At 37.0% G+C, this 13282-nt stretch overlaps 1 protein-coding gene across 1 annotated transcript in view; it reads right to left on the reverse strand.

Annotated features, from left to right (window-relative positions):
* Nucleotides 1-13282, reverse strand: part of CPNE8 (copine 8) — a 212978-nt gene that overhangs the window by 109643 nt on the left and 90053 nt on the right. The window contains exons 8-9 of the mRNA XM_066368944.1: nt 6208-6311; nt 41-145 (exon numbers count right to left, since the gene is read on the reverse strand). Coding sequence (XP_066225041.1) covers nt 41-145; nt 6208-6311 — 209 coding nt within the window. The remainder of the gene's footprint in view (nt 1-40; nt 146-6207; nt 6312-13282) is intronic.

The following is a 13282-nucleotide window of genomic DNA, read 5'->3' on the forward strand; positions in this document are numbered from 1 at the left end:
GAATAATCAAAGCTCTCAGAAAAGATGCCATTCAGTTTACCTGTCATAATCGCCATTACATAATGCTCTGACTGAGATCTTGAATGCTTGCCATACAGGATTTAGAGTATTTTTGACAACTTCAGTTTTATGACAAATTGTAAAACTGTAAAAAAAAAATATTTTTCAGTTATTTTCTTGATTCAATTATGATATATTGTTTTAGAAGTCATTCTTCCCTTTCTTTTTGTGCAGAATAAATGTTGCCAATCCCTTTGTTGCTGCTGTATGATTGGATAAGCAGGATTTGTTGGTTTTAAAACTTTAAAGATTAGCTCACTGTAATATAAAACAATAAGATTTTGAGTAAACTTTACTACAAATGATCTTTTGCAAATACAATAAATTCTAAAATTGCTTTGTAAAAATCTCTAAAAATTGTGAGGACATATTAACACAGAGAAAAATACCCATGGTCACTAGAATTCTGACGGTCATCAAACCCTGAGAAAAGCAGTTTTGTTGACATGTTGGGGACAAAAACCTGGTTGGGATGGGTTTGAAAAAGAGAAGAGAAAATGAGGCAGAGTGTGTAAACAACATTTTTGAGTTCAGATTTAAAGAGCAATCGGAAGGGGAGAAAAGAGGAATTCAGATAGCTTAAGGGAAAAGATTAGTCAAGAGAAAGGTTTGTTTTTTGCTACTTTTTTTTTTCTTTCCAAGAAGGAAATAACAGCAAGCTTGTATGCTAAAGGACAGTATCCTCTAGAGAGGAACCAATTTGTGATGAATGAGAGGAAGGGAAGAAAGGCTGGAGCAATGTCCTTAACACTGCCCATGAAGGAGATGCCCTGGGGAGCACTGAGAGTCATTCTTCAGGAACATTCAGGAGGCCACACTATCACAGCATAGGGTAAATTCTATGATGAGATCGTGAGGAAGTTCTCCAATTGCTTCCATTTTCTTAAAAGAAGCATGATTATCAGCAAAGAGTGCAGAGTGCTAAAGTGTCTAGGAGCAGGTAAAGTGGATAGATTAGGGGGAAAAAAAGTAGGATTCCTGGGGAGTCCAAGGGCCTATTTAAAATTAATATCATGAATGTTAGTGAGGCCACTCAGTATGTGGTTCCTTCTTTATCTAAACTCTTGGCTCTTCAAATCTAAAGGATTCCTAGAGGGAAGGAAGATAGCAACTCAGGAATACAAAATAAGGAATAGAATTCATGGAACCTTAAACTCAATTTTCTGATTCAAATTCCAGTGTTGTTTCCACCAAACCATTCAATCTCCAACATTAATAGAGTCCCGTACATATTCTTATTTAATGTGAATTTATACAGCAGTTCATGAGCTATAAAATGCTTAAAATATTCTTGGTAAGATCAAATGTAAACCTGGTCCTCACCAAGACCTTAGTCATAAAGTATTCCAAATGCAGGGTTCTCTCTTACCATCATGAACACAAGACTTTCACAGAACTATCGTAATGAACATTCTGCACTTAACCCTACAAAACATATTCTCTTTTGAAGAGACTTTGAGTCCATTTTACTCCTTTCAGGCAAGAAGAGGTTGTTTCTATTAAGAATAGAATAGCGCCCTGGCCAGTTGGCTCAGCGGTAGAGCATCGGCCTGGCGTGCGGGGGACCCGGGTTCGATTCCCAGCCAGGGCACATAGGAGAAGCGCCCATTTGCTTCTCCACCCCCACCCCTCCTTCCTCTCTGTCTCTCTCTTCCCCTCCTGCAGCCAAGGCTCCATTGGAGCAAAGATGGCCCGGGCGCTGGGGATGGCTCCTTGGCCTCTGCCCCAAGCGCTAGAAGTGGCTCTGGTCGCAAAAGAGCGACGCCCCGGAGGGGCAGAGCATCGCCCCCTGGTGGGCAGAGCGGCGCCCCCTGGTGAGCGTGCCGGGTGGATCCCGGTCAGGTGGGAGTCTGTCTGACTGTCTCTCCCCGTTTTCAGCTTCAGAAAAATACAAAAAAAATTAAAAAAAAAAAAGAATAGAATAGCAATACATGGGTGTGCAAAAGTAGGTTTACAATTGTAAAACAAATAAATACATTAATTAATAATAATACAAGAATATTATTTCCTGTACTCACAACTATAAACCTACTTTTTTCCCACCCCTGTATAATATAAAAGATCAAGTATTCATTACAAGAATTATGGCATAGTGCCATTCCCTTCCTGGTAGTATCCTCACCCATTTAAAGAAACTCATGTTACCAAATTGAAAGAGCTCTGTGGTCAATGCTCTCAGAGTTGAATCACTTAAGCAATTTAGAGACCACTGGAGACAAAAGCTACGAAAAGACTGAGAAGACTCAGAAAGGCATGATCAAGGTATCTAAAGCAGAGGGAAGAAAAGCAAAGGGGATAAGGGAAGGTAGGCAGGGAAAAAAACAAGAACTCAAATGAAAAAAAGCAAAAAACCATTAAGAAAAATTCATAGGGACAAAACTATATATATTGTTTTGTTTTAGAAAGACACATTCTTAAAGATGTACAAAGGGGCTTTCTCTTCTCTTATTTATTTATTTATTTATTTATTTATTTATTTATTTATTTATCTGAAATGAGAAGCAGGGAGGCAGAGACACAGACTCCCACATGCGCTGGACTGAGATCCACCCGGCATGCCCACCAGGGGGCAATGCTCTCCTCATCTGGGACGTTGCTCCATTGCAACCAGAGCCATTCTAGCGCCTGAGGCAGAGGCCTTGGAGCCATCCTCAGCACTCGGGCCAACTCTGCTCCAATGGAGCCTTGGCTGCAGGAGGAGAAGAGAGTGACAGAGAGGAAGGAGAGGGGAAGGATGGAGAAGCAGATGGGCGCTTCTCCTGTGTGCCCTGGCTGGGAATCAAATCTGGGACTTCCACATGCCAGGCCGATGCTCTACCACTGAGCCAACCGGCCAGGGCCTCTCTTCTTCTCTTGTATCATATTCTAATATATTCTAAGTCTTTGGTATGGGGAATAGATAGACAGACAGATAGATAGATAGATAGACAAATAGATGATAAAGTGAGCAACTAACAGACCATCTTCAAACCCACATGCTCAATAATCTACTGACTTCTTTTTGACCTCTTACCTTACGGTTAAATCAAAACTTCTGTTATAGTCTCACCAGCTATATTAATTAAATACTTTGACACTTGAAAGTTTCTTTAAGACAATGACTCATATTCTTAGTGAGCTATTTATGAGCCAGGTAGTCATCTGTCTTTTATTAATTATTCTCACTTGTAATCCATTAGATGTGATATAGACAGCAAAATCTCAGTAGAAACTCCACTGCTAGAGTAACTAGTGCAAATCTTTACAGGAGTCTGATATATATCTTTCTAGCATTTTGGAGTATTGTTATATAAATATAATGTGTATGGCTGCATTACAAATAGCATTAGTAGAAAAAAATCATTAAATAATGTATATTAAAATGGTTTAAATAAAGCCCTTTACCAAAGAACAGCTATTTCAAAGGAAAATTATTACCGAGCTATATAGGTCATTACCAAATTAATATAAAAGCAGAAAATAAAAAATTATAATCATATATTATTAAGATTTCATTAACGCTTTTGATGGAAATTACTTTTATTCTTTCTTAAACATACTAGGCAACAGGTAATTTTTGGAATAGCTCCATATTCAAAAAAATGCTAAAAATAAGGCTAAAATCTTTGCAGTAAAAAATAGAGACTTATATTTAAAAAGGGAGGAGTAAATGTATTTTTGTCCATTTAAAATAATACACACGCCCTGGCCGGTTGGCTCAGCGGTAGAGCGTCGGCCTGGTGTGCCGGGGACCCGGGTTCAAGTCCCGGCCAGGGCACATAGGAGAAGCGCCCATTTGCTTCTTCACCCCTCCCCCTCCTTCCTCTCTGTCTCTCTCTTCCCCTCCCGCAGCCAAGGCTCCATTGGAGCAAAGATGGCCCGGGTGCTAGGGATGGCTCCTTGGCCTCTGCCCCAGGTGCTAGAGTGGCTCTGGTCGCGGCAGAGCGACGCCCTGGAGGGGCAGAGCGTCGCCCCTGGTGGGCGTGCATGTGGGAGTCTGTCTGACTGTCTCTCCCAGTTTCCAGCTTCAGAAAAAAAAAAAGAAAGAAAGAAAAAATAAATAAAATAATACACACACACATATTAAGACATTAATAAATGTCTTACCATATGTACTTGGGTTTAGCTGGTGAAGTAGTTTTATGTTTATAAATACATGTTGGAAAATTTTCTGAAATGAGATTCACCAAATTTTAGTAATACTATAGTTGTTTTTAACTAATTTCAGATTTTTGGATGAATTGTACTTCAATTCTTTAATATTTAGATTTCATTTAATGAATAAGTTATCATTCAGATGAGCATAATAAATTTCTGCAATGTAACTCTCACCAGTAGCATAGAATGTGTGAAACACTGGAATGTATAACTAATCTTTATGAATAAATAAAATTAAAAAAATAAAAATAAAAAATTCTGGAAACAAGGCATTCAAACAGAAGAAGACATAAGAAAATAGTGATTCAAAAATTTTAAGCTCATTCTTTAATTTTTTTTTCTACGAAATGATTAGAAAATGTGATTTTCCTCGTTGTCTAATATTTTTCACATGGATAAAATCAGTGTTAAGATGCAGATGTTACTCTAACATTTTAATCACCAAAACAGGTGGAAAGTACACTAAATCCAATAATATGACATCATAACAAAAATAGCCAACAACTGCCTAGTAGCTGCACCAAAAAAACCCACAAGGCCCTGGCCAGTTGGTTCAGTGGTAGAGCGTCAGCCTGGCGTGCAGAAGTCCCGGGTTCGATTCCTGGCCAGGGCACACAGGAGAAGTGCCCATCTGCTTCTCCACCCCTCCCCCTCTCCTTCCTCTCTGTCTCTCTCTTCCCCTCCCGCAGCCGAGGCTCCACTGGAGCAAAGTTGGCCCGGGTGCTGAGGATGGCTCCATGGCCTCTGCCTCAGGCACTAGAATGGCTCCAATCGCAGTGGAGCAACACCCCAGAGGGGACAAGATAGCTCCCTGGTGGGCATGCTGGGTGGATCCAGGTCGGGCACATGTGGGAGTCTGTCTGACTGCCCCCAGCTTCTCACTTTGGAAAAATACAAAAGCAAAAACCCACAATAAGTAAAGCATCATCTTCTACTGCCCCATATATTCACTTCAAATGCACACTTTTATTTTTATGTAACATTTTATATACTATTACATAATATTAACATGTTATATAATCTTATTGTATGTGTAGCAGATTTTTTTCCATTCCAGTCCCCTCATTTTTAATCTCTAAATGATGCTTTCTCTTTAGCTAATATTTTATTAATCATAGTTAAGAAAAAATAAAAATAAAAATATTATACTATAAGAATAATATTACAGCAACTAACATTTAAATTATTTTCATGTGATAGGCAAGCTTCAATGCAAGTTACTTTGCATAGTAACCCAAGTAATACTCTAAACAACCCTATGAAGTAGCTATAATTTAATAATTTACCAATGAGGAAACTAAGTTTGATTTACAAATGAGGAAACTAAGTCTCATATAATTTATAAAACTTGCCAATGGTCCCATGCCTATTGATTAGCAGGGTCATAATTTAAACCATGTCAACAAAACCCTAGCCCACAATTTTAACCACTAAACTTTCTCATAAATACATTCAATATGAATCAAAGGAAACAATAAAATATAATTAGTGGTAGAGTCATATACAATAGATTATACTCTATAAACCATGGATACACTCTCAGACTACATAGAAACAAATCTAATCATGACTGGTAAAATATTTAAATTACCAGAATATAATGAAAAGTTTTATTGACTGTTAACTATTTTTTTTATAAAGCCTCTACTATGAAAAAAAAAACCAATCTGTAAAGTCCATTTCCTTCTCTAAGAAAATAGTCTATAACTAAATATATTAGATGTCCACAAAAAAAAATAATAATTCTTCCATATTATTAAGGCAACATTATAATTTTATAACATGTAAAGAGGAACTGTTTCCACAAAGTTGAAAATCATTCATTTTAAATATCAAACAAAACATGTGAAATGCTTAGAAAGTTATTCATTGTTACTGAGATGTAAAAATCACATACATTATTAAAATACAAAAATATTTTACTTTGTTCACATTAATGACATTCTCTGAGAAAAATAATTCATATATCATCCTCACTGTAGAGTATAAATGCATAAAATATAAATGTACCTGCCATCTTCATTACTTCGATAAAATACAAGAAAAGGATCTGATTTTCCAAAGAAATCCTTCTTGTCCAATTTGTTAGCACAAAATTGCATCAGAACAGCATCCTGAAAACAAATTTAATAAAATAGCTCAAAATCTGGGTTATAAATAACTAGAAACTGCAGATCACAAGCAACTCTTGACAAGAAAACATATTTGCCATTTTAATGCAAATGACCAAGAGTGAGAGAATCTCAGACAACATACAATTGCTTTCTGAAGGACTGGGAGATTGGAAAATTGATCTTGTAAGTATTTGATCTAATCACAAAACTGTAACTTTTAACAACTCTGTAACATTTTCCTCCTGAAAAGTGATATTAAGCTAGATGATTCTAGGTACCCAATACCATATTACCAATATCTTCATTCATATCTTCAGCTATTCAAGCATACAATTTTAGAACATAAGCATTTTTTAATTCCTGAGGAAATATTTACAAAGCATCTACTATCTCTCATGTATAGAAGTTAAGATATATTGGATGACTACATGAGGAACAAGACAGATTCAGACTCTGACCACATCGTTTACCATCTACAGGGGAAAAACATTTTCTTAATTATATATACACAAGTGTTCCACAATGTCTCAATAACTACATTTAAAAATAATTTCTATCCTGACCAGGCGGTGGTACTCTAGATTGAGTGACACACTGGGACTCCAAGGACCCATGTTTGAAACCCCGAGGTCACCAGCTTGAGCATGGGATCATCTGGTTTGAGCAAGGCTCACCAGCTTGAGCCCAAGGTGGCTGGCTTGGCTGGGTCTGCTGTACCCCCCCCCCTCAAGGCACATATGAGAAAGCAATCAATGAACTAAGGTGCCACAACAAAGAGTTGATGCTTCTTGTCTCTCTCCCTTCCTTTCTGTCTGTCCTTATCTGTCCCTCTCTCTATCTCTCTCTGTCACAAAATATAATAATAATAATTTCTATTGCAATGAACTTCAAGAAAAGCAAAGCGCCTGTTTTCATTTTGCAATTTCAATTAAGCATGTGTATGTTAACCACTATTCCAGACTAATCATTTTTTTAAATAAATTTTTATTAATGTTAATGGGATGACATTAATAATTCAGGGTACATATAGTCAAAGAAAACATGGCATACCCCTCACTCAGAGTCAGATTGTCCTCCATCACCCTCTGTCTAGTTTTCTCTGTGCCCCACCCCCTCCCCCTAACTCTCTCCCTCCCTCCCTCCTGCGTCCTCCCTCCCCCCACCCGTGGTAACCACCACTCTCTTGTCCATGTCTCTTAGTCTCGTTTTTATGTTCCACCAATGTATGGAATCATGTAGTTCTTGTTTTTTTCTGATTTACTTATTTCACTCCGTATAATGTTATCAAGATCCCACCATTTTGCTGTAAATGATCTGATGTCATCATTTCTTATGGCTGAGTAGTATTCCATAGTGTATATGTGCCACATCTTCTTTATCCAGTCTTCTATTGAAGGGCTTTTTGGTTGTTTCCATGTCTTGGCCACTGTGAACGGTGCTGCAATGAACATGGGGCTACATGTGTCTTTACGTATCAATGTTTCTCAGGTTTTGGGGTATATACCCAGTAGAGGGATTGCTGGGTCATAAGGTAGTTCTATTTGCAGCTTTTTGAGGAACCACCATACTTTCCTCCATAATGGTTGTACTACTTTACAGTCCCACCAACAGTGAATGAGGGTTCCTTTTTCTCCACAGCCTCTCCAACATTTGCTATTACCCGTCTTGTTGATAATAGCTAATCTAACAGGGGTGAGGTGGTATCTCATTGTAGTTTTGATTTGCATTTCTCTAATAACTAATGAAGCTGAGCATCTTTTCATATATCTGTTGGCCATTTGTATTTCTTCCTGGGAGAAGTGTCTGTTCATGTCCTCTTCCCATTTTTTTATTGGATTGTTTGTTTGTTTGTTTATTGTTGAGTTTTATGAGTTCTTTGTAAATTTTGGATATTAGGCCCTTATCTGAGCTATTGTTTGAAAATATCAGTTCCCATTTAGTTGGCTGTCTGTTTATTTTGATATCAGTTTCTCTTGCTGAGCAAAAACTTTTTATTCTGATGTAGTCCCATTCATTTATCTTTGCCTTCACTTCTCTTGCCATTGGAGTCAAGTTCATAAAATGTTCTTTAAAACCCAGGTCCATGAGTTTAGTACCTATGTCTTCTTCTATGTACTTTATTGTTTCAGATCTTATATTTAGGCCTTTGATCCACTTTGAATTAATTTTAGTACACGGGGACAGGCTGTAGTCAAGTTTCATTCTTTTGCATGTGGCTTTCCACAGACTAATCATTTTTATCAATGTATATTCTCAAGCATTCAAAATTTACATGATTTAGCTTAAACAAACTGGGGTATCATAAATCAAGGATATGCAACATTATTTAATTAAGTAATATAAGCTTTTTGAAAGGTAGAAACTTTGTAGTAAATTTAACAATAAAATCACTTTTGCTTTGTTTGCTTTTTTAACTGATAGAAGACACTAGCATTTTTGGAAAGAGGTAGAGGGTCAAAGTAATTCAGATCAAATCAAGACATCATAGTTTTAAACACTATTTGGTGAAAATGTTAACAATACCTAAAAAGGCACTCTCTTATTCACCACTTCTTTATGTTGCAAAGTCCAGTAACACTTACTAAGCATCCACAATTTCATTACAGTGGTCCCTTGTCTATCATGGGGGTTAGGTTCCAGAGCCCCCCAAGATAGGCGAAAATCCATGAAGTAGTGACCTTATATTTATTATTTATATATATTTTAAGGCTTCATAAACCCTCCCCACACTCTTATAAACCTTTCCCACACTTATTTTGCCACAAAAATGATAAAAATAGCCCTGGCCGGTTGGCTCAGTGGTAGAGGGTCAGCCTGGCGTGCAGAGGTCCTGGGTTCGATTCCCGGACAGGACACATAGGAGAAGCGCCCACCTGCTTCTCCACCCCTCCCCCTCTCTTTCCTCTCTGTCTCTCTCTTCCCCTCCCGCAGCCAAGGCTCCATTGGAGCAAAGATGGCCCGGGTGCTGGGGATGGCTCCTTGGCCTCTGCCCCAGGCGCTAGAGTGGCTCTGGTCGCAACAGAGCGACCACCCGGAGAGGCAGAGCATCACCCCCTGGTGGGCAGAGCTTCACCCCTGGTGGGCGTGCTGGGTGGATCCCGGTCGGGCGCATGCGGGAGTCTGTCTGACTGTCTCTCCCCATTTCCAGCTTCAGAAAAAATACAAAAAAAAAAAAAAATGATAAAAATAATAAATATATATACCTATATACCACAAAAATTCCATCCGCGATACAAAATTAGATATATGCGATTTAAAAATCCGTGATACAGTGAGACCACGAAAAGTGAACTGTAATAACCCGAGGGATGACTATTTCCTTTCAGAAATTGCAGAACACTATACAAGAGATGATCCTGTTTGTCATTCATTCAATCATATACTTTCTTAGTAACATTTCTCAAGTAATAACGCAGAGAAGTGCCTAGCTCTAGATTTTTCCTTTTCCAAAGCATTGGCCGAGTGTTATTTTACTTTGTTATTTAGAATATAGATGTGATAACTTCTGCCAGAGAAATACTCACATTAGAGCAGGCACTAGCCTTTAAGCAGGCAGTTACAATAAACATTTTAAGCAAGGGCAACAACAAAATGAATATGATTAATAACTCAAGTTTCTCCACCTTGATCACTTTTCAAATTGGGATTTAGAGATCAAAGATTTATGTACTATCCATTAAGGAAGCAATGAGAGAGTCACTTGGATGATCCAACTATAAAATCAAAGGCAAAATTGCAAAGAAAGGGCTGGGGTTTTCTTTTGTTTGTTTTATTTGTTTTGAATGCTCTTTTGTCTTCACATATATTAAATGCCTTGGGTGAGAATGATTTTCTAAGTACATGGGACAAAGACATTGCTCTTGCCCCTAAGTAAAAAAGAAAAACCCTTGAAGACATTCTCCTAAAGCATCTAGACTCCCAAAAACATAATGATATACTTAAATGCATTAATATATAAGTAAAATGTTTATATTTCAAACTGATTATAAATTAAACTTCAAAGACATAAAATATTGTTTAAAAATTATCATATGATCATAAATAAATATAATACCAAGTTGTAATTATTCAAATTATATTCCTTAAGGTTTGCAAAATGAATAATCAATTCAAAACAAAGATTTCTTTCAGTGTACCAAATTATATAAATATAAGAAAACTGTATTTTGCAATTACCCAAGTTAATAACATAGCAGGGATTTTATCTGTAACAAATAGAAAAAAATCTAATTTCTTAGGAAAAATCAAGCATATATTTATACTTATTTTCTGAAATATACAGGCATCATTGTAAAGGTTTTTTCTTTTTAAAAATCTCTTATGCTTAAGGCCACCTGAGAGAATTTTCAAACCTTTCTTCGCTACTCTACACCAGTATAACAAACTTTCTATTGAAGAAATCCACTTGAATATTTCCCAAGCACTTCTAACAAGTTCAAATCTAACTTCTTTCTCCTATCATTCTCCTAGCTCAATTAGCAGCTCGTCATACACACAAGTGATCAAGGAGCTGCTCTCCAGTGCTTCCTTTTTCTTCCCCTTTATGCAATCCTTCACCAAGTTGTACCATTCTGAGTCTAAAACACTCCTCAAATTTTCACTGCAGCAACCCTGGCACCACTGTAGTCCAAGCTGACCTCCTCTCCCACCCACACAGGTGCAGTGGCATTTACTCCTTTCTCCCTCTTCCTTTCTTGGACACATCCAATCCATTCTCCATTCAGCAGAGCCATGGTCTTAAAACATGAAAGAAATAATGCTATACATAACTTAAAAATGCTTCAAGGCTTTGCCCTGTATTTCAGATAAACAGAATCTTTAACATAGTCTACAAAGCCCAACACCAAAGGGGCTCTGAGCTGCCTTTCCACCTTCATCTCGCTAAGTCTTACCTTAATCATCTCACACTCTTAGGCCCTTGTCATCAAACACCACACACACTCCTTTCCCTTCTCAGGATTATACACAGTTGCACACACTACTGGAATTCTTATCCTTTGGCTGGAAAGCCACTCCTCAGGGTTTAGCTAAATGTCCTTTTTTCAAAGAGGCCTGTATGACATACTCCTCCAAAGAATTTAGATTTTCAGTTGTTTCATAATATATTTGATCACTTAGTACATATCATGACCTATTTGCCTGCACAGTCATCTGATAAATGTCTATATTCCCCACAAACTATGTGTTTATTAAAGACAAGGTCCAAGGTGGTTTGTTGCTTTTTTCTCACAATTATAGTCCAAGCATCCATTTCTCAGACTAGTACATTTGTATAATATTGTTGAATCAATGAATCAGAATGAAAAATAGTCTTTGTGGATATTTTCAACCTACTTGTAAGTTATGATTTATACATCGTTCAAATGACGCCTTTTTCCTAAAGAGTAACCATCTGGAGGTAGGGGGGATATTAAGAATACTATCAGCATTTTTAACCATTTTGCTGTATATCTGAAACTAATTGAATGTAAATTGTTAACTGAAAAATATTTTTAATAAATTTACAAGAGAATATCAGCATTTTACAAGTCCAGAAATTAAAGCTCAAAGAATATCAACTCACTCATCTGTAAAGGAAATAAGACTGAAATTTAGCCTGACCAGGCGGTGGCGCAGTAGATAGAGTGTCGGACAGGGATGTGGAAGAACCCAGATTCAAGACCCGGAGGTCGCCAGCTTGAGCGCAGGGCTCATCTGGTTTGAGCAAAAAAAGCCCACCAGCTTGAACCTAAGGTTGGCTTACTCGGTCTGCTGAAGGCCTGCGGTCAAGGCACATATGAGAAAGCAATCAATGAACAACTAAGGTGTTGCAATGTGCAATGAAAAACTAATAACTGATGCTTCTCATCTCTCTCCATTCCTGTCTGTCTGTCCCTGTCTATCTCTCTCTCTGACTCACTCTCTCTGTTAAAAAAGAAAAAAGAAAAAACTGAAATTTAGTAGTCCTGACTCTAAAGTTTATCCTCAAGTTAATGACTTCCAATGTGTTTTAAAGAAAGAAATATAAAATGTCAATTCATATAATGTAAAGTGTGAAATACATCTCATTCAAAATTCTCAATATTTTAAAAGTACCCTAAAATGTAAGTAAAAGGCACTGTCTCTTCTGAAGTAAATATGAACATTTCTTTGAATATATTTCTTCTTTCTATTATACTAGCATAGTAATAAAATATTATTTCAAGATTTATACATATCGTATTAATAGATGGTGATTATTGATAACGCTGTAGCTATCAGAACAGAGAATATATAAAATGAAATTAAATAAAGATTCTAAGTGTTTTTAAAATATTAGATCTATAATTTCTAAGTATAAGAGATATGTTTACTTATTTAAAGATAATTGCAGATGTTCTTAAAGCTTTAATAGTATAAAGTGGTAAAGATGCCTGATCATTAAATAACAGATTCCACTTCTTTTACATGGACACTTTAGAAGAATTTTCCTGTTTCCCAAGCAAAACAATAGAATTGAAAGTAGAAGGCATATAAGATGCAAGGCCATACTCAATATATGCCTTGATATCTTGGTTTTCTTATAAAACAGATTAATAATAATATGTTCATTGGCATATTTATATAAAATCACCTTAATTTCAGATTTTGACAAAATAGCATGTTAATGTCACTTTAAAGAACATGTATCTTATTGACCTGGACGTTCTTTTTCTCCTTCCTCCCTCATTATACAAAACTCGTATCATCATACACATGAACAAAAAGGGGTAGTCAAACTTTTTATAAAAACCGCCTACTTTTGCAGTGCTGGTCAACCTAGTCCCTACCACCCATAAGTGGGCGTTCCAGCTTTCATGGTGGGCCAATCATGGCGCCATTTGGTTGCTCTGCTACCTCCCACCGTGAAAGCTGAAAAGGGTGGTAGGGACTAGGTTGACCAGCACTGCAAAAGTGGGTGGTTTTTATAAAAAGTTTGACTACCCCTGGATGATACCATTAAAAAAAAACCG

This window comes from Saccopteryx leptura, chromosome 2 (assembly GCF_036850995.1).
Source record: "Saccopteryx leptura isolate mSacLep1 chromosome 2, mSacLep1_pri_phased_curated, whole genome shotgun sequence".
Lineage (NCBI taxonomy): Eukaryota > Metazoa > Chordata > Mammalia > Chiroptera > Emballonuridae > Saccopteryx > Saccopteryx leptura.